Source organism: Pezoporus flaviventris, unplaced genomic scaffold, assembly GCF_033815535.1.
Source record: "Pezoporus flaviventris isolate CSIRO_AGI_PZ_B2104156 unplaced genomic scaffold, CSIRO_AGI_Pfla_v1 ptg000045l, whole genome shotgun sequence".
Taxonomy (NCBI): domain Eukaryota; kingdom Metazoa; phylum Chordata; class Aves; order Psittaciformes; family Psittacidae; genus Pezoporus; species Pezoporus flaviventris.
The window spans coordinates 3,419,136-3,443,261 of record NW_026892593.1 but is presented as its reverse complement, the minus strand read 5'-3'; the positions used below and the strand labels follow the sequence as shown (position 1 = coordinate 3,443,261).

General features: G+C 43.2%; 2 protein-coding genes across 3 annotated transcripts; one reads left to right on the top strand and one right to left on the bottom strand.

Moving 5' to 3' along the window:
- Positions 1-3,148: 3,148 nt before the first annotated feature.
- MEIG1 (meiosis/spermiogenesis associated 1) lies at positions 3,149-5,604 on the bottom strand. Its single transcript, XM_061467258.1, has 2 exons — positions 5,442-5,604; positions 3,149-3,372 (listed from the first exon to the last, which is right to left on the bottom strand). The coding sequence occupies exons 1-2, from the start codon at positions 5,598-5,600 to the stop codon at positions 3,244-3,246; spliced, it is 288 nt and encodes a 95-aa protein (XP_061323242.1). The 5' UTR covers positions 5,601-5,604; the 3' UTR covers positions 3,149-3,243.
- A 4,963-nt stretch (positions 5,605-10,567) lies between these two features.
- DCLRE1C (DNA cross-link repair 1C) lies at positions 10,568-23,684 on the top strand. Of its 2 annotated transcripts, XM_061467268.1 has the most exons (15): positions 10,650-10,728; positions 10,805-10,856; positions 12,302-12,414; positions 12,565-12,649; positions 14,585-14,644; positions 16,056-16,111; positions 16,457-16,558; positions 16,815-16,887; positions 17,038-17,178; positions 17,706-17,807; positions 19,058-19,194; positions 19,358-19,412; positions 20,720-20,808; positions 21,373-21,473; positions 22,232-23,684. In XM_061467268.1, coding segments are annotated over exons 6-15 (1,758 nt in total). In that variant the 5' UTR covers positions 10,650-10,728; positions 10,805-10,856; positions 12,302-12,414; positions 12,565-12,649; positions 14,585-14,644; positions 16,056-16,109; the 3' UTR covers positions 23,188-23,684. The 2 variants fall into 2 exon arrangements, with proteins under 2 accessions (XP_061323251.1, XP_061323252.1); XM_061467267.1 differs by lacking the exon at positions 12,302-12,414 and having other exon boundaries at positions 10,568-10,728.
- Positions 23,685-24,126: the final 442 nt, after the last annotated feature.

Genomic DNA, 24,126 nt, shown 5'->3' with positions numbered 1-24,126 from the left:
GCGCTGCTCGAGAGCACGCTGTGCTTCAGACTTGAGGTAAATGCAAATTCTCAACTGCAACAAGAAAGAAAATGTGTTTTACTAAGCAATTACAGCTTGTCAAGAGGTGCGCAGCACAGGCAGGATACTAGGAAAGCAGCTCCTACAAATAAATATAAACCCAGTGGGACTGGGCTAACATGAGAGATCCTGCAGAGACCATAAGGCAACTCCACTTGAGCTGTTTTCAGTCAGACTTCACTTGTATCAGACACCATGAGAACAGTGGCACCAAGAACTTGTGAGTTAGAAAATTGTCTTTAGGGAGTCTGAAGCCATTCAATCATTTTCAACACCTTAAAACAAGGACACTGTGTTTGTGAACCAACCAAAGGGCTGAGGTCCAACTGTCTGCAGAGTTGGAGAGACAACTGAGGTACCACAGTGAAAATTAAAATGCTTGAACTATCTGTGTGGCTGCAAAACAATCAGATAGCTACAGTTATCACTTACAGAAAACACTGCTCCATAATGAATTTGAGTTAAGGCAGAAAACGTGGAAAATCTGCCTAGAACACACTAAAGCGGCCTTTATTCCCACAGTGTAAGGTGGTGAATTCAGAGAGGTTGCAGCCTTGCCATTTCACTTGGGGCTGTCAAACACAAAGCCTGAAAAGTAGGTCTCGGAAAAGTTTGTTTTACCTCCTTTTATGAGCTTCAACTGACACAGAAAGCATTTATTCTTGTCTTTTACAAAGGCATTAAGTGAAATTAGAATAAGTAGATCCAACCCAAACCACTCTGTGATTCTAAGAATTAACTCAAGCAAACACCCTTATACTTCATTAATTTTATCTTGGGATCGCAAACAAGCTTGAACTCGGGCAAGAACCCCTGTACCTGTTTCTCTTTAAAGAGAGGAACCTCTTTGGCTTTGTAGCTAAAGCCATTACACAGTTGCAGTCTTTAGAAAAAGGGAGTGGTTTTAAGTAACCTGAAATATAGCATGAACTGGAGTGAAATACGGATATAAACTGAATGTCAATGGACAATTCCAGACCAAAACTGTGACTGCCTATACAAAACCTGCTGTTTTGCTAATAAAGTGAGTGAACTCCAGAATACAGCATTAGTCCTGACAAAGACTGTGTCTGTAAACAGGTCTCCAGCGCTAATCATGATGCTTTTTTTTCCTTTTCACTCCATTAATCTTTTAAATGTTACAGTCAGATTCAAGCTTTTAGGACAGTGACAATGCTGAAAAATACGAATAATAAAATCTAGGTAATTCACTCTCTTAAAGTGAGAAGAATCTGCCAACTCACAGAGAATCAGCATTTCTGAAGTGGAACATGGATTTCCATGCTGCCGCTTTGAAATGAAATCTCCATGGGCTTTATGAAATGTAGACTTATTGTTTTAAAACATAATACAAGAGAGAAATTATCCAGCAGTATTGCAGAATCACTGAGATGCAGTCAGGTGAAATGAGGGAAGCCCAGACTAATCTTTTACATTTGTTTCAGGATTTTAAAGTCTTCCTGTAAAAGAAAGTTAAGCTGTAAACAAGTTACCTGCAGTTTTAATTCCTGTTCTTGAATGAGCAACTATGTCTTTTCTACAGACTGAGAAAATGGCTGTACCTAACCTGCTCAGTTACTGTGTGTGTGTCAACAGCTGTGATTTCTGTCAATACAATTGAGTTGGGTATAAAACACATCCATTCTTGCGAATTTCTTAAAGGCGTTTTTTCATGCCCACTGTAAGGTTTCTTTCTTAGGAATCTATGAAGTTAACAAAGTACAATCTGCTCTCTAAAAGTGAAAAAATAGATGGGTTATCCCAACAATTGTTCTGTTCCCTCTATTTAATGGGCAAAGTATGCAAAAAGTCCTCTCTTAAAAAGCACCTCAAGAGCAATCCAAATAAGAAATCATCATGAAAATGTAATGTGACATTTACTGAAGCAATGTTTTATTTCTGTCATTGCAGTCACTATTTATATGCCATTAAAACCTGCCTGGAATAAAAAAAAAGCTTCACAGTTGCTTCTGAGTACTTTTCAGTCATTCCTCTAACAGAGCTCAAACAAATTTAAGTGAAGACTTTCCAGGCAGTCTAAATAAAGTGACTAGATCATGCTCACATATTACCAATGAGATGTTTTGAATACTGCACCCATACTACTGTGCTGATGGTCAGTTACCCAGAGTTTTGACCCTAAGGAGTGAAAGTAAGTAGGGTACGTTGTGTTCACTGTCTCAGTGTAGCACGCACATAGACAGCTTCTGCAGGGCTAATGTCACTGCAATGTTTCCAAAGCAAATGTTACATACCCACATTTAGAAGAAATGAAGAAATTAATTGTGCCCAGCAGAGCCAGTGTTTCCCCATTCAGAAAAAAAAGTTTTCCAAAAGACAAGATGAGGTGTAGATGTTCACAATGTGACTTTGAAGTTAAACGAGATGAATTCTCCACATACCATCTGTGTACGTTACCTAACCTTATATATTACACACTATGGATTTCATGTTCTCCTTGCAGTTTTACACTGTCTGATCCCACTGCTCCCACCATCTGTAAATCCCCCCCCCCCCAAAATGTATAGCTACCATGTCAATATTTCCTCCTCCAGTAATTAGCACTTTCACATGACAAAAATACTTTGGGGATCCCTTACCTATTGCTCGAAAAGACATCTTCGTTGTGACTGTTTCTATCACAATAGCCAGTTCTTAAATCAGCAGCTCATCCCTGGTCCTTGCTGCTTGATTGTCTGGTGTCCTTCACTAATCTCTTTCCTTGTTATTCCTATTCTCCAAGGGAACTTCAATTAGCATTTGGGCTTTGCTTCAGTCCTTTCTAGTCTCATAACCCTCATCTATACCAAGAGACTATGGCTGACATTAGCCACTGTCAGTAAGATTATGTTGTTTTGAATGAAGATTGGTGCCTGGACTTAAAATGGACTTTACACGCAGTTAAACCAAATATATGATGCTCATTTACCAGCTTTTTACCTTTATGTCAAAATATTTGCAACTAGAAAAAAAGAGGGATAAGAAGACTTGGTTATAGCAGGAAAAAATATGAAATTCCTATGTCTAAAGTTCCAGCCTTTCCTGCATTTCCAGTATTCCCTCTTCTACCTAAGAATGACACCAACACTTCAGGTAAATCAGATTGTTTAATCTCATTCACTTTCTGATTCTAACAAGCAGATTTATCACAAAAACTACAAGCAAATCAGAACAAACCCAAAACTAATACACATAAACTTTCACTTTGTTGACTTCTTTGTCTTCGCATTCTCTTTGCTTATTGTAGTAATAGAATGTATTGTCCCTTCTCTGAAGTTTCTTAACAAATCCAGTTTCTGGCCAGTACTCTACCTAAGAATAGAATGAAAAGGGTACACATTCACCAGAACGTGCTCACATTAAATGTTTGTGGATTATATTGCAAGGGATACAGGGTATAATTCCATTTGCATCTAACCACTACTTTGCTATTCATTTGCTTAACTTTAAAAAGATGATGAAGAACAAGATGTCAAAACTAGTTTTCTGGTCTGAATTATAGAATTATAGATCAGAATTATATGATTAAGAATTATATGATCAAGAATTATATGCTCAGAAATGTCTAGAAATAAGGATCTAAGAATATTTGATAAGAGTAATTTAAATAAGTATACTAGTCAAAGCTTTTAAAATACCTCCTTTAGGAATAAAACATTGGTACTATTCAGTTATTCAGTAACCGGAGAGGCTGAAAGATTCCACGTCTGGAAGACTGAAAACACTTAATGGTTCCTTTGGGATCCTTCTGACCATGAAAAATGTGCTTTTCCTTAGCAGTTTTATACAAATAAAATGAGTGATATGTATCTTAGTCTCACAGATGGAAGGATCAGTCCTGCAGGAAACCAGAACCATCCTGGTGCTCTTCAGTGTTCCACAGTGTGAAACTTTAAGGCGTGAGCATTCAACAGGCTTGTTCATTCAACAGCTGAGTAGCTGTCTGCAGCTTGAACACCTATGACTATTTCTGGTCCAATTGAACCTTAAAAATCAGGTAATGAGAATCTTATCTCTCTTCCAGGCAGAGTTGATGAGAGGATGTCATCCTAGAGCATTCTCTAATTGTAGAGTGCTAGAAGTGGTAGTTTCAACACTTAACCTTATTACTTTAGGCATATAGCCAAGCTATTTGCATTCTCCACCTAAATGTAACAGCCTCAATATTAATTCCATCTATATTATAATTGCACCATTAGTAACACCTGCATTATGGAAACATAATGTGGAGTAAACAAAGACATTTCAAGATGCATAAATTGAAAGAGAAGAACTACCAGATCCTGGCAATTTTGAGCAGCATGCATGCTCATTTTACACTGGCTAAGTGGTGTTCTTTAACTTTCATCAAGGTTTAATTGTCTATGGTTATGACCTGCCATAAACTTCAAACAGACTGATACTACCACACTAATTACAGTATTTCCTTTTGCACAGTTAAGGGAATTTACACCACAGCCTTTACAGTGGTATCCCAGCCCACAATCAAATAAAGAACTGCATCTTATTATGCACATCAATTTTTTGCTGTGTTTTCAGTTAACTGGATAAGGAGTAACATGTTAGTGACTTTAAGGTCTCCTAAAAGTGGATTTTTCATACTACATATGCTGCTTTGGAAGATAAATTCCAGAGCTCCAATAGAGAAAATATGTTGCTTGCCATATTAAGCTCTTGGTTGCTATTTTAAATCTCAAGTAGCCACTGAATATCTATAGTAGCCATTATCCATTAGTTCATTTGAAGTGCTAGGGAGAATTGTCACCAAATGTAGTGAGCAGAGCACTGATGTTCTCCATTGATAAAAGCTTGTGTCACAGCTCCCTTTACTACAGTTGGCATCAAATATTTCTTTTGTGGATGGTTTCAATAGCAGCCAAGTTTTGAGTGTGCACAAAGTCTGATTATGCTACCACACAATGCAACTGTAAAACTGCAGTGGGTAGCAATGGCACAGGACTGACTCCCTGGACAGCAAGTGAGCTTCCTGTTGGCTCTACTGGCAGAGTTATGGGGAAACTTCACAGATAACTCACTTTGTTACACTCCTTTTCTCAAAACTGAATTATTCTTTTAGATAGCAGCTACATCTGTTCAGAGAAATTGATAATGCTTCCAAATTCATAAGAGAAGGGGAACAAAAGCACAGGCCACTCAATGTTTCTGTTTCACTTCTGTGACATAAGTTATTCTACACAGCAAATAGTAGCTCAAGAATTTAAGTCAAACCTTGGAGAAAAAAATGCATCAGAAAAGATAGGAATGAAAGGAATGAATGGAATCCTAAATGACAGGAAAGACTCAGCACCTCCATCTTTATTTAATCATTTAATTGAGACAGAATTTTAAAGAAATAACCCTTGCAAAGTTCTAAATCTTACCGTATCTACTTGTTTCACTTGTTTATACTCAATCTCATCTCTGTATCCAGCTTGCTGGAATCTGTATAAGTTCTCTACATCACCCGACCATTTCTTGGCACGATGTATAGATTTTGGTTCAATGTCAGCGTTAGCAATGACTCCAGGAACTTCAGACATTTTCCTGAAATCAGATGTTTACAAATTAAATAGAGACGATGGAAGCAAATGATTTTGTTGGGGACATACAGGAGTGGGTAGAGCAAAATTTTTAAGTAAAGGAATTACAGACAGGACAATATTATCTTCCCCTCAAAGTCTGAGGTTAAAACACATTGTAAGCAGTTGGGATCAAATTAAATGCACTACTTGATCTCCAGCTAACCCAACTCATCTAAATACTATATACAGCTTGACTTCATGTACCTAAAATGTATTTGTGTGTATTAATCAATTAAAAATACACAAAATACAGTATATTTTTATTATTATTATTCACAGCTTCACAGTTGCTATCCCTTTGGGGCAGGCAGCTTTTCAGGTTTTTCTTGCTTCAGTATGAAGGTACATCAAAGTGGGAACTACAAAATGAAGAGCTGGGCTGTTACTGAAGAATAGCAAACACTCAGGGTGGGAGAGGAGGGGAAAGGAGAAATGCAGTGCTAGTCACATGGCCACAGCAGAGATAACACAGAAGTCTTACTAAATAAACTGGACAAGGGGGAAAGGCACAGAACCTCCCCAAATTCATCCTATTTTACCCTTTTCCAATGAAATCGGCACTGACTACCTCTTCACGCAAAACCCACTTTTTCAATTTGCTGAGAAATAGTATGTAGGTTCATCAACTGCTAAACCTCAACAGAGCAGAAATGGGACAAGATGAAAGTCAAACTGAAAAAAAAAAAACAAAAAAAAAACAAAAACAAACCAATAAAAAGGAATAAAATAATCAAAAAATAAAAAGAAAACATTGAAAAGTCAGTGACAGCTCACCAGGGATGTGCTTATGGGTTTTGTAGTGAGAGGATGAACAGAGTCTCACTCCCTGGGGGTAGGGTGCTGCCTCCAAATCCTGCACACACAGTGTATTTTTTCTTACTTAGTAAGTTCCTATATCAACTGAAAGCTCAAGAAGCTGAATGCTGATATCTTGTCAAACACACAAATGCCCTTAATCTGTTAGAAAGGCAGAAAAGGAGAATAAAAAATCTCACCATAGCATACAAATCATTGGGAAAAGTCTATCAAGAATGACTGTAATCAGACTGTAGAAATAGGAGATGCCTGCATCTCTGTCTTCTAACTGTATGAGAACCATTAGCACACAAAGAAAAGGCCTTTCATCACTTACTGCATACACTTTTTTAAAGATCAATAAAAAACGCACAAGGGCTCTTTTCTGGCAATACTAAACTACTTCAGTGCAGCTCAGCACTCCAAACATTCTTTTACCAGGCTCTGCAGCACTTTGTAATTGAAGGCAACCATTTACTATAAAAAAGAAAAAGAAAAAAAAGTTTACCCTCCATTTATGAGGTGTCACATATAAATCAATATGATGAACAGATATCCTTGTTTTAAATCCATAGCATGGACTTTGAGATATCTATCTCAATATAATTTTCTTTGTCTCCTGCTGCAAAGGGCTCTTTTGTATCCATTACAGAATTTTTTCATGCCTTGTATGTGATCTTTGATGTTTGATGAGAAGTACTGTCAATCTGGGACTTTAGCCAGTCAATATGATTAGCAAGAGCAATTAGTTCTTAATAAATGCTAAGTTATAATGAATTTAAGTGTCTTATGGTAACATAAGTGTTAAGTAGTTCCTTATGGAATGTACTGAATTCTTGTAATGAGTGTGCTTCTTCCAGACAGCTAGCTATGTGTGGCCCTTCCTGAGTCACCATGAATTCAGATGGTCTGTTCACAGGTGTTCCTGCTCAGTATATATATATATATATATATATATATATATATATATATACACACACATACATATACATACACAAAGGTCACACATTTAAAGTGTGACTTCAGATAATAAAAGTGCCATCCTGATATTTGCAGTCTGCTATTTAAGCTCTTTAAAACTGCAGCTGCTTGTCTATGGTAGTGTGTCTTGAGTTCCAGGTATAGAACTGGTTTCATTGTACAAGGAAACAAGCTGTATACCAGACAGCCTTCCCTGCAATTCAGGGAAGTGGCAAAGGCAGCAGCCATATACAGGCAAATGAAAGAATGCCAGAGAGTGGTAAGAAAACATTCAGCATGATACTAACACTACCCATTGAAAGGGAATTGTTGAAGTGGACTTTGCTAAGACAACGTTTGCCTTAAGGGAAATACTAAGATTTCATACACCTCTGTTTTAGCTTTGGGAAAACATCTTTTAATGCTAATCCCAGCATAATTTCCATGGAATCCTAATTAGCCTGCCTGGCAGATGGCAGTTTCCTTAATGCTCACACAGGTTGTAAGGGTACGTGGGAGGAAAGTGTCTGCTCCTTTAAGAGTTTCTGGTCAAGGACTTCTTTCAATGCAACAAGGGATAATAAGAAAGGGAGGAAGCCATAAAACAGGAACATAGGGAGACACGAACCTGAGCAGCAAATGAGGGAGGTGGTGATGAGTACCAAACCAGGTCAGTCACAGTAACTGATGAGGGGATGTGGGAGTGTGAGAGTGTTTATTCCAGCAAGGTTATCTGATCAGGGACCTTATCAGTTGGAAAACCAAGGGGAAAAGGGGAAACTCAAACCAAAATATACAGAGACACCCACCTGAAAAAACAAACATAGAGACCATAAAAAAAAACAACAAACCCAAAGCTCACCACTCACACTAACCAATGGGCTATCAAGAAACCACAAGCATCACCCCCAGGAAGATCAGTCTGGACTTTCCAACTGGTAAGACTATAAACCTGGGGAAGCCCAGAATCAGAGGGGTGCAGCGATAGTTAAGAGCTGTATAAAAAAGGGAGGGATGAGCAGGGGGAGAGGAGCAGGGAGGAACAAAGATGGCAATAGACAGGAAGGAGTACAAAAGAGGGCCAGTCAGTACACTTGCCTGGCTGCACCTGATCATTACAGTTTGTCCTACCTTCTTATATCTTCATATTAAATATTTTCTTAATTATCTCTCTGAGTAATCTTGCTCTATGTCCCATGAGCATATATGTGCTGCAAGGACTAAATACCAGCTACTGGTGTGACCTGTGTAAGTGAAAAACTGGTGCCAGCTCCTGGGTATGACATCTTGAGATGTCAGCTGCTGGAGAGAGCAGGGGTTTTCAACTCCAGCTACTGCAGCAGGAGCAGTATGTGTCCTAAACAAGTCCGCTGTTGAGGGAGTGCTGGCTGAATGAGGGGCTCTATGCCAGGAATAGAAGCATGACTGTGGATCACAGCTTGTGCTGGGGAGGAGGAGTGTACTGGGAAATAAAGGGTTAACATTGTGCCTGCTTGCTTAAGCAGTTGCTGTGCTTGGTGAAGCAGCCGTCGGAGTCAAAGTTGCTAGAACGGTGAAGCAGAATTGTAAGAGTTACAGCTGCTAGGCAGAATTGTAGTAGATAAGATTCATAACTCAACATTTAAGACATTCTTGTTTAAATAGTATCTTTAGAAAGAAAAGGAACAAAAGATAGCCAGAGTAACAAAACTTGCAAACTTGACAAGTTTCTGCTCTAAGATACATAAAACCGGCTTGTACCGAACATGAGGTTTGGATAGGAGCTGAAACCCTGTTGAGTCTGCGTGAAAGCAAGAGGTTACTTGCAGTGATGAAGAGGAACTACAGGCCTTCATCCTCATGACCCCCTAACGACCACCACCAGGAGGCACTGCGCAGGCGCACCAATGGGACAAATGCCAGAAAACTAATTATAATACTAGATAGGAATAGGTTTTGCATATGTATTAGGCGTGAAGCAATCTCATGTTTAGGTAATCATTATATGTAATATAAAAGAACTGAGTGGCAAAGGAAAGGTGCGCATGCTTTTGGAGGAGCAATCCCCATGTGCCTCAGCGCTGAATAAAAGCATACCTACTTTACACCTCTAATGACTTGTGGAGTCTATCTGTGTATCATCTGTATCTTCTCTAATCCAGGTACACATGGGGTGTATACCCATATTAGCTAGGAAACTTTAAGCTGGACTAGCTGGCGAGGAGGGGCAACCTCAGGTCCAGGCCAGGGTATCAAGTGAGCAGCAGAGCCATGCTGGTACACCCAGAGGGACTTGTGAACATGGAGTACATGAGGAATGCGTGAGTGCAACTGATGATCCAGTTGTGATCATCAACTGGTCTAACAGGTAAGCGGGGAACCCAGGAACCAGGCTGGGGGGCCTAGGATCTGTGGAGGGGTGCTCGGCAGACAGAGGAGCTGTGCTAGTCCTCAGAGGATCCACAAATATGCACTTGCATGAGAAGCTTGAGTGGTGTGTGTATACCTGAACTGCTGACCTTTTATGGGTAGCAGCTGAAGAGGAGGAAGGGACTTGTCTTATGCCTTGTTTTATGTGAGTCCTGTACTTTCTGGTGAAGGCAACACCTCATCTGCAACAGCCTGTGTGACCAGCCCTGTCTGTAACATATGCTCAGCTGTGTTACGGGTTGAGCCTGCAAACAAGAAATCATCAGCTCCATCCCTGGGCCCAGGCAGAGGCCCCAGGCATCCCAAAGCAGATGCCATGCACTAGGAGATGCCCGTGCTTCTCCAACCACTTAACACAAGTAAGCACACACAATACCTATCTGACATCCTATAAGAACCAATAAGAGGTTTTCAATGACTTCCACAGACTACGTGAGAGCTCCTTGCACTTGCCAGGGTGCTCAGCCAGATGTCTAAGCCTGAGTCACCAGGTGACCACAGCCCCACTCCACACCCCGGCTGCCCAGGCCTGGAACCGACCCACCTCGGGTAAGAGCCGCAGAACGGGGACTATGCCCGAGTCCGGCGGCGCGGAACGGCCGCTGAAGCGCGATGGCGGCGCACTCCCCTCACAGCGCCAACGGCCGCCGCCGCCCGCCGTTGCCAAGCAACCGCCCGCCGTTGCCTCTTTAAGAAGCCGGTTCTTCCTCTCCCGCCGCGCTCTCTGATAGGTTGTCAGGAGGCGGATCCTCTTCGTGATTGGCTGGAGGCAGGGAGAGGCGGGGCTTCGACAAGGAAGCGGCTTTGGGCGCCATGAGCCGTTTCGGGGGCCGCGTGCGTGAGTACCCGTCCGTGTCCATTGACCGCTTCGATCACGACAACCTGCTGGCGCGCGCCTACTTCCTGTCGCACTGCCACAAGGGTGAGTATCGCCCGTCACCATGGCAACCCCCCACCCCTCCCGCACACGTACTGATGGCTGTGCCCTGTCTCCACAGACCACATGAAGGGGCTGCGGGCGCCCGCCCTGAGGAGGAGGATGGAGAGCAGGTACGGGGGGACTCCGGGGGATGAGGGGAGGACGGGACCCGCAGGGCTGACTTGCGCTGCCGCAGCCTCAGTGGGTGCCGGCCCGGCCCGGCAGGGTGAGACCCTGAGGGGAGGTGGGTGGGTGAAAGCAAAATGTGATCAAAATAAGAGAAGGGCACTGTTGTGAATCATAAAGGCATGGAGGCAGAGTGGTTTCTGTTGAAGGGACCTAAAAGCTCATCCATTTCCAACCCCCCTGTCACGGGCAGGGACACCTTCCACTAGAGCAGGTTGCTCCAAGCCCCTGTGTCCAACCTGGCCTTGAACACTGCCAGGGATGGGGCAGCCACAGCTTCTCTGGGCACCCTGTGCCAGCGCCTCAGCACCCTCACAGGGAAGAACTTCTGCCTAAGAGCTCATCTCAGTCTCCCCTCTGGCAGGTTAAAGCCATTCCCCTTGGCCTGTCCCTACAGGCCCTTGTCCAAAGCCCCTCTCCAGGTTTCCTGCAGCCCCTTTAGGCACTGGAGCTGCTCTAAGGTCTCTCCTTAAGGAGCCTTCTCTTCTCCAGGCTGAACCAGCCCAGCTCTCTCAGTCTGGCTCCAGAGCAGAGCTGCTCCAGCCCTCTGAGCATCTCCATGGCCTCCTCTGGATTTGCTCCAGCAGCTCCACACACATCCCTCTTGTGTTGTTGCCCCCAGAGCTGAATGCAGGACTGCAGGGTGGGTCTCACACGAGTGGAATAGAGGGAGAGAATCCCTTCCCTTGATCTGCTGCTGCTGCTGAAGATGCAGCCCAGGATACAGTTGGCTTTCTGGGCTGGAAATGCATGCTGTTGCCTCATGCCTGATTTTTCATCCATCAAAACCCCCAAGTCCTTCTCCTCAGGGTTGCTATCAATCCATTCATCCCCCAGCCTCTGTTGATACTGTCACTGCCCCGGGTCATGTTGAACTTCATGAGGATCCCTGCTATTATTTTCTGGAAGTGGGTCAGTCTGTGGAGATAGCACCGTGTTTGTGCTGTGCACAGAGGAGACCAGCAGTGTATGAGCAAGCACACAGCCAGCAGTTTTGAGGAAGACAGTTATTCCCCTTTGGTCAGCACTTGTGAGACTTTAGAGTAAGAGTCCAGTCCTGGACAAAAAACAGCGTTGATGTTTTAGAGCAGGTCCACCACACTGATCTGTGGCTGGAGCATTTGATGTGTGAGGAGGGGCTGAGAGCTAGGTGTCTTCAGCTGTAAGAGTGGTAGACAATCAGTGTGTGCAGGCAGGGGTAGAGAAGATGGAGCCATACTCTTCTTGGAGTGTATAACAGAAGAGACACCTTTTTGTTTTCATCATGAGCATGGTCAAACATGGCAATGGGCCCAGAGAGGTTGTGGACCAATTCTTAGGCACTGTTTAGTTTCTTAGTGTAGATATTGCATATCTTCAAATGCAAGCAGAGTCTGTCTTTGCTCATCAGGTCTCTTTATGCACTGTGCAAAAGGATGTTTCTGTGTTCTGCTGAATGCTAACTGTCCCAAATGCCTGTTCCAGGGGAGACCAGTGAGGTGGAGGAACCCCATCCCACTTCAGGTTGGAACAGAACAGCTCTTGCAGGCTTACATCTGTAGGTCTCTTTAGATGAGGCCACTGTCTGAGCACTGTGTTTGATGTTGTAGGTGCCAGGTGTTGATGTGTCGTTAGATTGTTCCCTCTCATCTGTGTTTTTTTCTCTCCTTGCAGCTTGAAAGTTAAATTGTACTGCTCCCCGGTAACCAAGGAATTGCTGTTGACTAACTGGAAGTACAGATTTTGGGAGAATCACATTGTGAGTTGTTGTTTGTTTTTAAATGAAGGCTTTCTAAGGAGTGCCTCTAGGAAAGAGGGAGCTTCCCCTCCTCAGGAATGTCTAAATGTTGGTGTTGATACAATGTGGGATTGGTTTATTGGATTATTATTTAATCTTAATTTTCCCTTCACAGAATTTATCCTTTTCTCTCAACTTCAGCTTTAACTGTTTTCCATTGGTCTTTATATCACTCCCTCATTTTCTTATCTTGCTCATGTCTCTTTGCTCCTGTCCTTAATTTCTCTTTTGCTTCATTTAAAGTCTCATATTACTTGGACTATTTATAACCTTTTAGTTCTATTATTTTCCTGTTGATTTTTGGAAAATGGACTTTTTCAAACATGAAAATGTTTTAGTGACGTAAAATCACTAAAGAACTTGATTAGTTTCTTCTATTTCCACTGTTTGAAGCCAAACTTCAGTGGTCATTCTGGGTGTGACTTGTAGTGATTTCCTTCCCTTTGCAGATGCGGGCTTTGAAACTGAACATGTTTCTTTTCACATCTCACTTTTCACATCATCACATAATGTAAGGATTTTGCTGTATCCCCCAAGCAAGGACAGGAGGGTTTTCTAGTCAAGTGGAAGGTCAAGAAGGACTTCAGGCAAGCTGAAACTTGTTTTCTTGGGGGAGTTATGGCTCGGAGTTTCCTTGAATAGGTTGTAAGTCTGGGTCTTAAGGGCCATGTCCAAAGAAACTCATATGAGTGGGACCTGGGAGGTAAGCCTGGGTAAGAAAAATATGTTTTCTGTTGTAGGTCATAGTATATTTGTGAAGCAGAGGGAGGCAATAACTTGCTATTATGAAACCTTGAGAAACTGAAAGATTTAATGACTTAGGGAGGGAGTGAACATGATTTGGGGCTCTGTAAAAAGGACTCTGAGCATCTCTTGGGCATGTTTGATGGTTGAAGGAGACTTGCCAATTGTTTCACTGCAGTAAGAACTTTGAGAATTGCTGAGCAATACTGAGCATGCAGAATTTAGATCAGCCTCTGGAGTTCAGTCAGCTTCAGAAACTGTAGATAATAAAATCAGTATTGATGTTTAAACAAATCAAGTATTGCCAGTGGCTTGCATTCTTAGGATAAAATATTTTTTGGGGACACATAATTGCTTTGGAGCAAGCTCTGAGTTTGATTGGTGATGTGGTTTCTGCTGGAGAAGCCAAATGTTACCACCTTTGTAATGGATCTGGTGGAGCTTCCCAGAAGTTTGGAACATGGTGTCTGGTGTTTTGTGACTCCAGCTAGTGCAGTGAAACCCCAGGTGCTGAAGAGACTGCTCAGCCAAGAGGTTACACCAAAGGAGGGTAATGACAGGAGACTTTCCTTTCACTTTGGCTTCTGATGGGGGAGGAGCCTTCATAGCAGCACTAACGTTGCAGAGGGCCACAGAGCACGTAGGGTGCAGGACTCAGCAGAGGATATGGCAAAACGGGATCAGTTGTGGTCTACAGATCAGTCACCCCTATGCAAACACAGAATACGTGCTGCATGTGATTTGTGGGCTCTGCTTCTGGGGATAGGGAACAGTGAGGGGAAGTGCTGCAGCACAGACACGGGTCCTGGTGAGATCTGCCGGTGAGCTCTGGGACTAGGTTTTGTAGTCACCCAAAAATAAGGCTTACAAGAAATGAGAGCTGTTGCTGTTAGAAGTCCAACACACTAACATTTTAGCTTGCACACCTTGATTGAGGTTTCTTCATTTCATTTTTAGAAAACTTTTAGGAAACTTACCATTTTCCACTGGAAATGGATATTCATGACTTACTGCAGGAAAATGTGCTCAATTTTACAGGCTTAGCTTTAGCTGCAGTGCATGCTAAAGATGTCTACATAATGACTATAAAGCCATAAGCATGAAACTAAATGTTCAGTAAATGCTGTAATGAATTTTTCCCTTTTGTTACAGGTTGCACTGGAAGTTGAAACCCCAACTCAGATTTCTTTGGTAGATGAAGCAACTGGTGAGGTACGTCACACAAAAAGCAGATTCATGTATTTGTAATGGGCAGTAATACTGTTCACATGAGCATTGGAAACAGATCTCACTGTCACATCCCAAATGGACAAGTTGTTTTGAAGTGTATGTTCCCCTTCTCTCCAAGATGTGCAGCCTCATGAATTCTTCTTGCCTGCTTTCTTCTTACTATCATAGCATTTCTTGGGGTAGTGCCTTCCCAGGGTATTAGTGATTACCAAATTACCTGTTGTAATGTAATCGTTATCCCTGGCAGTGTTCAAGGCCAGGTTGACAGAGCCTTTGGTGATGTGGCCTAGTGGAAGGTGTCCCTGCCCCTGGCAGGGGGTTGGTACTGGATGAGCTTTAAGGTCCCTTCCAACCCAAACCATTCTATGATTCTATTACTCTTGTAATATTTTCACTTTGTATTTCCTGGCTTATTTTAACAAGCTTTAAGCACAGGACTTAAAGGTCTTCTAGAGCATCTCCGGGCAAAGTGTATCCTAAGATATCTCCATGATACTGGTGAATGACAAGCTGCACATATATGACAATGTGCACTCACAGCCCAGAAAGCCAGCTGTGTGCTGGGCTGCATCCCTAACAGCATGAGCAGCAGGTTGAGGGAGATGATTCTCCCCCTCTACTCCTCTCCCATGAGATTCCTCTGCAGTCCTGTGTCCAGCTCTGGGGACAACAGCATGAGAGGGATGTGGAGCTGTTGGAGCAAGTCCAGAGGAGGCCACAAAGCTACTGCAAGGGCTGGAGCAGCTCTGCTCTGGAGCTGGGCTGAGAGAGCTGGGCTGGTTCAGCCTGGAGAAGGCTCCTTAATGGGAGAACTTAGAGCACCTCCAGTGCCTAAAGGGGCTGACAAAAACGATGGGAACAATATTTTTAACAGAGTTTGTTGTGGTAGACTAGGGGGAATGGCTTTAACCTAAAAGAGGGGAGATCTAGACTAGGGAAAAGGAAGGTATGTTTTTATGAGGAGGGTGGTGAAACACTGGCACAGGTTGCTCAGAGAGGTGGTAGATGCCCCATCACTGGAAGTGTTCAAGGTCAGGTTCGATGGCTCTCTGAACAACCTGGAAATGTCTTTGCTCATCTCAGGGGGAGCCAGATTAGATGATTTTCAAAGATCCCTTCCAACCCAAACTGTTCTGTGATTCATGAACCAAGGAGTTAGGTCTTTTTCCTGTCTTGCTTTTATGAGTATCATGCCATACTCAGTCATCTCTCGTGGCACGACAGGATGGTTGTTGCTCTTCAGGAGTTGCTGGAATGTGAAGAGACTCGACTCTTCATTCAAAAGCAGTGCTACAAGCAGCTATGGGCAGTAATGCATTGCTTTCACTGTGTCAGTGAAAGTACTCATAGTATTTATTACAGTGTGAAAGTAATGCCAACCCATCTCTTCCAGAAAGAAGATGTAGAGGTGACACTCCTACCAGCTGGGCACTGTCCAGGATCAGTCATGTATGTCCTTTCAATACTCTAAATATCTGCTGAGAAATTTGTCCTAAAAAGCAGGTGTTAGGTTTCCTGATGCAGATCCCTGGGGTAGATTCCTTTGGCTACAACAAGCAGCTGGGTTGCCCTCATGGAATCTGTGAGGCTTTGGTCTTATTTTCCAGGTTATTTCCCAGACACAGAGTCTGAATGATTAGATTTATCTGAAATCACTCTAGGACCAAATTGAGCCCAGTATTTCTGTTGTATCACACATGAGCCATGTAGGCTGCCCTAAGCAAGGTAACAAATGAACATGTGGCACTTCATGCTTTATGTTGTTGAGTTTGACCAGAGCGTTTGTGTGTGCAGGTTTTTGTTTGAAGGTGAAAATGGCACTGTGCTGTACACAGGGGATTTCAGGCTGGCCAAAGGAGAAGCAGCCAGGATGGAGCTTTTGCATTCAGGGACCAGGTGAGACTTCAACTATTAATGGGATTTAGGGAGAATAAAAGATCACACAGGCATGGACTATTCAGGAATAACGGACTTGCTTTCCCTCATTTTTTTAATTATCAATTTAATATATTTGCAGTGCACTTACAAGCCCCTTTTGACTTGTTCTTTGTAACAAAGAGGAAGAATTGCCTCCTTTTGAAGAGGGAGGCAAGTGGTATGTCTTAGTCCTGTGATACAACGCTCACTCTGGTATCGCATTTCTCTCTTTCAGAGTAAAAGACATCCAGAGTGTGTATTTGGACACTACTTTCTGTGATCCCAAGTTTTATCATATACCAAGCCGGGTAAGTCTAAATAAGCTGTGAGAGGAAAGGTCCTTAAAACTGCTAATTTCATTACCCATCCCTTTGATAGCCAAGTCCTGCAAGGCAATGCTATTTTCCATCACCAGAGTATCTTCAAAGATGATTCACAACCTTTTTTAAACCCTTCAGGAGGAATGTTTAAAGGGGATCTTGGAGTTAGTGCGAAGCTGGATTTCCCTGACTCGCAACCATGTTGTTTGGCTGAACTGCAAAGCTGCTTATGGATATGAATATTTATTCATAAACCTCAGTGAGGAACTTGGGGTCAAGGTAACTTTTCTATCATTGTTGCTTTAGAACAGATCTTCAGTGGCCAGTCGTGAGCTGGAAGTGGCTGTTCAGAGGACTGCTGCCTGTGAAAGATGCTCCTACTTTTGTTAACTTCACATAAGCTACAGTTGTGCTCAAAATGAGTTAACTGCTTGATTCAGTCTGGAACATCTGGAGTCTCCAGGGAGAAGTTAATTCCCAGTTTTCAAGCTTAGTGTTTCTATCTCCCTCTTTTATCTTGTGAATGATAAAAGCCTTCTCATTTACATATGACATTAATAGTTGGCAGATATATTCTGACTTTGATGCATATTCATCCCTCTTGAGGAGGGGACGAATGTTCTGCTTGGTCTAGATGTCCAAATTACTTTGGGCTGACACCTCTCTGCTTGGATGTTATAGTAGGTAGTAGTTGCTTAAATGCCTGCCATCATTTGTTGGGAGCAGAACCACCTCTGTACAGTTACTCCAGCTGCAGCCTGGCAAACACACTGAGCTAACTAAGAGTAAACTCTGCCTTTCTCTAGGTGCACATGAACAAACTTGATATGTTCAGAAACATGCCAGAAATCCTCTACCACGTTACTACAGATCAACATACTCAGATTCACGCCTGCCGACATCCCCGGGTGGGTATTGTTATACAGATCCTCTGCTACCTTTTCTGTGAAAGACAGGCCATGGGTGCTGATGTTTTGGTGCTTTTGAAGAGTTAGTGGTGGCTTAATGTAAAGAACAGTAAGCACTTTAAAAAAGGCGGGGGAGAATATATTAGCTGGTGCTAGAATTGTATTTGAAACTTAAAAGTTGTATTTTTAAATGAAGTAAGACAAGTGGCAGATTAGATCCCATTTAAATATATTAAAAGCAGTTTAGATGGTGCTTCCTGCAGCCACGTAATGTGCTTGAAGTGTGCAGCCTTTCCTTTGCAGGATGGCTGTCAAGCTGAAGGTTCCAGCTTGGAGGAATGCAGGTAGAACTAGAGATGGCACTTTAGGGCACTGGTGTTTCTGATTGATTTACTTTGTTGGCTGCACTTTAGAACCACAGAATAGTTTGGATTGGTAGGGACCTTAAAGCTCATCCAGTTCCAACCCCTGCCACAGGCAGAGACACCTTCCACTAGAGCAGGTTGCTCCAAGCCCCTGTGTCCAACCTGGCCTTGAGCACTGCCAGGGATGGGGCAGCCACAGCTTCTCTGGGCACCCTGTGCCAGTGCCTCAGCACCCTCACAGGGAAGCATTTCTTCCTAATATCCAATCTCAATCTCCCCTCTGGCAGGTTAAAGCCATTCTCCCTTGTCCTGTCCCTACAGGCTATTGTAAAAAGCCCCTCTCCAGCTTTCTTGTAGCCCATTTAGGCACTGGAGCTGCTCTAAGATCTCCCCTTAAGGAGCCTTCTCTTCTCCAGGCTGAACCAACCCAGCTCTCTCAGCCTGGCTCCAGAGCAGACCTGCTCCAGCCCTCAGAGCATCTCCATGGCCTCCTCTGGACTTGCTCCAGCAGCTCCACGTCCCTCTTATGTTTTTGCCCCAGAGCTGGATCAGGACTGCAGGATGGGTCTCACCAGAGCACAGCAGATGGGGGAGAATCCCCTCCCTTGACCTGCTGCTCATGCTGCTGGGGATGCAGCCCAGGATACCATTGGTTTCTGGACTGAAGCACACACTGCTGGCTCATTTTGAGTTTCTCATTGAGCAACACCCCCAGGTCCTTTTCCCAAGGGGTGCTCTGATTCCAGCTGTTGAAGTACGATGCAACAGCAGTGTTTCAAAGGAGTTGGAAGTAAGATGCATATTTGGTCTGGCTGGATACTAAATTTCTTCAATTTCTGGAGGAAAAATGTAGGATTACACTTAATCTAGTATGGCATTCTACAGGATGATGACTGCTTTCGATGGAATAGGCTGCCTTGTGGGATGACATGCCAAAATGGAACCCCCTTGCACTTAATCGTCATCAAACCCTCCACTATGTGGTTTGGAGAAAGGATCAAGAAAACCAGTGTAATAGTGAGGTGAGCATTCGGGCCATAGAGAAACCTGTTGTTTTAGGTGCATATATTGTCAGAGGCTTGTGTAACTGAATCTAAAAATGGCTTTATAAGAGTAGGTAATGTTTGCCTGTTGACTGAGGGTGAAGAGCAGTCACCTAATTTTTGTGCCTCCTCTGTTTTTTAGGACTGGGGAGAGTACCTACAGAGCTTGTTTCTCTTTTCACTCTTCATACAGTGAGGTTTGTATATTTGTTGTGTTGAGTACACACTGGTTAAAACAATTCAAGGAGTTTGGATTGTTTTGGAGTAGATGACATGACTTATCAACAACAAAGCATCTTTTCAGTCATGAGACATAAGGGGATAGGAAGTTCTGTATACTGAAGACACAAGTTTGTTTCAGTATAGCTGCAGAAGAACAGGATGAGGTAGGGCATGCTTATAAGCCTATGTTTTTTTTTTCTCTCTCTTGAAGTATAGGTTACTGCTACAACTGTTTTAACTCTTTCTATGATAGATTATTGCGTAACTATGCAATGCTTGAAGCTTGGAATTTTGCTTTACAATACATTGTTTATCTGCTGTGACTCAGTTTTGAATGCTTTTTCCTTCTTTTCCCTGCCCACACATTTTCTGACATCATAGTTGCCCCTGTTAGTCCTCTTTCTGTGTTAAACACTAAAAGGAGACTGGTCATGGCAGCATCCTCTCCAGCATCAAACATTCATTTGACCTGACTTAATCCAGTTCTTAAAATACTTCTCTCTCCTAAGAAGCTGAACTGAATCTGGACAATTGATCTGTCACAAAGCCTTGCACATCCAAAATGGAGATAATTCAGAGCCCTGGAAACCAGGAAGGCAGTCCTGGTTTTAAGATCCTGTAGTACATACAACATGGCAGCATATGGGGGTAGTGTATTGTAACAAACTCCTACCTCCATGAGCAAAACCAGATGAGTCCTACTTGTCTATAGACAGGAGTGTAACCTGCAAGTGTTTTCAGTGCACAGCACTGATAAAGCCTCAGCTCATGGGGAATGCTCCAAAACTGACACAATTCCTTAAGGAATTCGCTATCTGGAGAGAACCTAGAAGACAACAGTAAGGCTTAGAAAAAGTGATAGGTTTTGTCATGATGACCTTTTATAGTGAACTGAAGGGAAACTTTTCCAGAAGTCTTTGAAGAAGAGAGTACCTGATCCACACAAGTAGGCACTTGAAATCCAGTAAGAAAAATGCAGGCCTGAAAAGATCCAGCAGCAAGGACCACATTCCCTAGGAGCAGGTCTGTCCAGCCTTTTCTTTCAGAGATAGTGATGGTCTCTGTAGCTGTTGATGATGTATGGTCCTTTCAGACCTGTCTTCTTGTTATGGAGCTATCTGCTTGGATAGAGTTTGGCTCATGGGTCATACTGGTCTTTACATGAGACAACAGTTGGTACTTGTTTTGAGTGTGCTTTGATCCGTGCTGCCATAAAGTGCAATTACAACTGTTGATGTTACATGTTAAATTATTAAACTTCTGCTTCTTTTCTGGAATTTAGATTAAGGATTTCCTGAGCTATATCCAGCCTGTGAATGTGTATCCCAATGTGCTGCCAGTGGGTGGGACAGAAGAGAAAGTTATGGAACTGTAAGTGACAAGTGACTGCTGGATAGAGGTGACTGATCTCTGTTCTTGTAAGGACAGCTCTCCTGAGTCCCAGCCTTTTCTGCAGGCCAGAGCCTTTTGCTTGTCTGATAGTTCAGATATTATGTGAAGAACACTTGTATGTTGTGCTAAGTCTGAGAGTCTGTGTTCCATGCACTACTCATATCCATGTAGAGGCTTTCCTGCTGTTAAACTGCATTTGGGTGGAATCTGAATGCACGTTCATCTCAGTGTATCCTGTGACCTGTTTCTGTTTGTCCTTGCTACTTTTCAGAAGTTTCCTTTAAAGAGGGTTTCTCTTGGGTCTTGCACTCCTGTCCCCTGTATGGTGTCACAGATGCCTGTTCTCTTGTGCTGCTACATGTTGGCAGCTTAGAAAGCACTCGTACAGAGCAGAGGAGCAGCGGTGTTGTTCAGTTTGAACCAAAATGAAGATAGTCCTTTTCCTCCTTAACGAAAAAGGAGATACTCAGATCAAGTTTCAAGATTTAACTTTTGCTCCTGAAAGTATCTGCTGAATCTCATTGCTGTTCTCATTCACCTCAGGCTAAAGCCATTATGCAGGTCGTACTGGAGAAACGCAGAACCCAGGTACAAGCCCTTAGGAACACTGAAGAGAGCCTGCAAGAGAGACTTATCTGATACAGGTAAAGCTTCTGCTGGTGCTGCTGTGCCTTAAATGAAAGTCTGAGATTAAGCAGAGGTGGTACAAGCTGTGGTGTTCATCACGGTCTGTCCAGAGTAAAGCTAGAAAGGAGAAACATAAATTAACCTAGGTTTTAGGAGGGTGAGAGAGGACATAGCTGTGTAGAAACGCACTTGTTTGCCATCCTAAGGTGTACTTAATGCTCAACAGCCCCTTTTTTGCTGAAAGAGATCCACAGTCCTAGACCAGCCTTAGTAAAGCTTCTTCCGACTTGTATCGCCTGCTGTGTCATGGAGGACAGTGGTGTATCACTGGAATTGCTCTTCCTCATTCTCTCACACTGCTTTTTAGCACCTAGTAGCTTTTTTAACTTATGATGGTCAGTGGATGCTGTACATGGCCTCTGGAGAAGTCACTTGGGAACCAGAAGGCAGCTTTGGGTCTGCTGGGTTCTCTGGCTATTGATGAAGCACCAAGCACTGAGCACCCTGCAGGGGTGATGTTGTCATGGCAAAACACATCAGAGGCCTGAATAAATGTGTCTGCCAGGGCGACATGTGAGCTGCTGCTGGCAATGAGCAGCTTTCTCTTAAGGTGCTGGGCAAGACATGGCAAAGCAAACACTGTCAGTCATGTCCTGCTGGGTCTTTATCTGGGACAAAGAAAATAACTTTCTCCTCTTTATACTAAATGAATTTTTTTTAAAACTCTGGTCTCAACAAAGTTTTAGTGTTTTTCTTCCCGTTTGTTTCTTGGCAGATGAAGATGATCTCTTTGATTCAGAACTAACTGCTGCAAGGCCTAAGATTCTGAAACAGCAGAGAGGAGAGAGCAGGCCCTCCAGCACAGCACGGTCTGAAAACACTGGAGGAAACAACGATGAGAGCACAGAAAGTTACAGAATGACTGCAACTTACACCTCGCTCAAGGTAGACTTCATGGACTGCGAGGAATCAAATGATGATGATGATGATGATGAAGAAGAATCTGAAAACAGTACAGCTGAAGTTCTTTCCCAGGAGCCAGATGCCACTTCCACATCAAACTTCAATGGGGTAACCAGTGACCAACAGGAGTCCAGCAGTGACATCCCTCGCTGGGACATGTTCTTTAAGTGTGACAGACTAGAAGAAACCTCTGACGTCGAGGACAACTTCCCCTCCTCAGCAGATGCCGGTGGCTCCCAGTCACTCTTCAGTGATTCAGATGGTGTCAGTGACTCAACACACATCTCCTCCCAAAACTCTTCCCAGTCAACACACATATCAGAGCAAGGCAGCCAGGGCTGGGACAGCCAAATGGACACAGTGCTCATTACCACCCAAGAGAGGAATGCCTTGGACATGAGCAGAGGTGGGAGCAGGACAGTTCCTGTATCACAGGACACCACCAAATACACTTCACTTGACAACAGCCCATGCAAGCCACTGAGTCAGAATAGATCTTGTGCCCATGATGTTGCCTGTGACTTGAAAAGCAAAGACACTGAGAAAGATGCAGATGCTAGCACCACTCATGTTGGAGATGGGGTGGTGGAAGTAAGTGACAACTCCAGGACAATGGATCTGAAGCCGAGGAAGGACTCCCAGAGCTCCTCCGACTTTGAAATTCCCTTGACTCCTGATGCTGAAGTGCCTCAGCCAGAAAAACTGCGCTGTTTGTATAAGAAGCTGGCAGCAGGTGAAAACATAGTCTGTGAGAAGAGAGTCTCCTGAAGACATGTGGAACTGATCACATCATGGTAACAAATGCTGAAGCTTATTAAACGCTGACTGACTTGTTTTTCATACTGGTTACTGTCTGCAGCTGTGCTGGTTTAGGCAATGCTTTCAGGAATCTCTTGCTGTCAGAACTCAGAAGCTGCAGTCTGTGTAACTCTATTGTTCCTTCCATGAACTACTGAGAAGGTGGTATTCCCAGGAGGAACCAGAAAGCCTTCCATCTCCTGAGCTTCAGCTCTTGGGAGCTGCAAGCAGACAAAAGACGAACCAGACAAAACTAAGGGTTAAACACTGGATGAAGTTCAGTGTTTCTCTTTATCATGAGCTCTAAGAGTTTGCCTTTGAGATAGAAGTGATCTCAGGTTTTCATGAAATGTCACATTTTTAACTGTAGGAATACATCATCTTTCAGGTATGACCATGCAAACTATGCAATAGTTGCACTTGTAATTTAATCCAAGTTTTCACTGCAATTGTTTTTAACTTGGTTGCAAAACGTAGCAGAATTACTGAGAAGTGCGTTTTTTAATAAATCAAATAGTTCTTTTCCAGCAGTCTGTTTACACTGAGCAGCATTGTCATCCCCTTGAACTCCTGAATGAGGTGACTGATACACACTGGTTTAAACCTAACTTATTGCAAACACCTTGTCCACCATTCCTCCATGTGTTAGGTTGTTCTGAATTGTTCAGAATGACTTACAAATAAACCTGGGTGGTTTCACAGCCACTGGCAGCAGCCTGCTCCAAGGCCAGTCCACAGCAATAGCAGGTAACCCGTCATCCTGGCCAGGCTGTTGGGTTACTTCAGGCTCTTGTGTCACCAGATTTCACCTCCTCTACAACATTCTGCTGATTTCACTGAATTAAGACATGTTCAGGTTTGGTTTTTAAATCAAGACAATCAAATCTCTCCATGCATGAGTGCCATTGT

What these genes read in the sequence shown, in the direction of transcription:
- DCLRE1C (XM_061467267.1), top strand. Translation starts at nt 10,620, where the DNA reads ATGAGCCGTTTCGGGGGCCGCGTGCGTGAGTACCCGTCCGTGTCCATT. An exon ending in ACGCCTGCCGACATCCCCGG is followed by an intron (nt 17,808 to 19,057) that starts GTGGGTATTGTT and finishes GGCATTCTACAG; the next exon opens with GATGATGACTGCTTTCGATG. An exon ending in TTCACTCTTCATACAGTGAG is followed by an intron (nt 19,413 to 20,719) that starts GTTTGTATATTT and finishes TCTGGAATTTAG; the next exon opens with ATTAAGGATTTCCTGAGCTA.
- MEIG1 (XM_061467258.1), bottom strand. Translation starts at nt 5,600, where the DNA reads ATGTCTGAAGTTCCTGGAGTCATTGCTAACGCTGACATTGAACCAAAA. An exon ending in AAGTGAAACAAGTAGATACG is followed by an intron (nt 3,373 to 5,441) that starts GTAAGATTTAGA and finishes TTCTATTCTTAG; the next exon opens with GTAGAGTACTGGCCAGAAAC.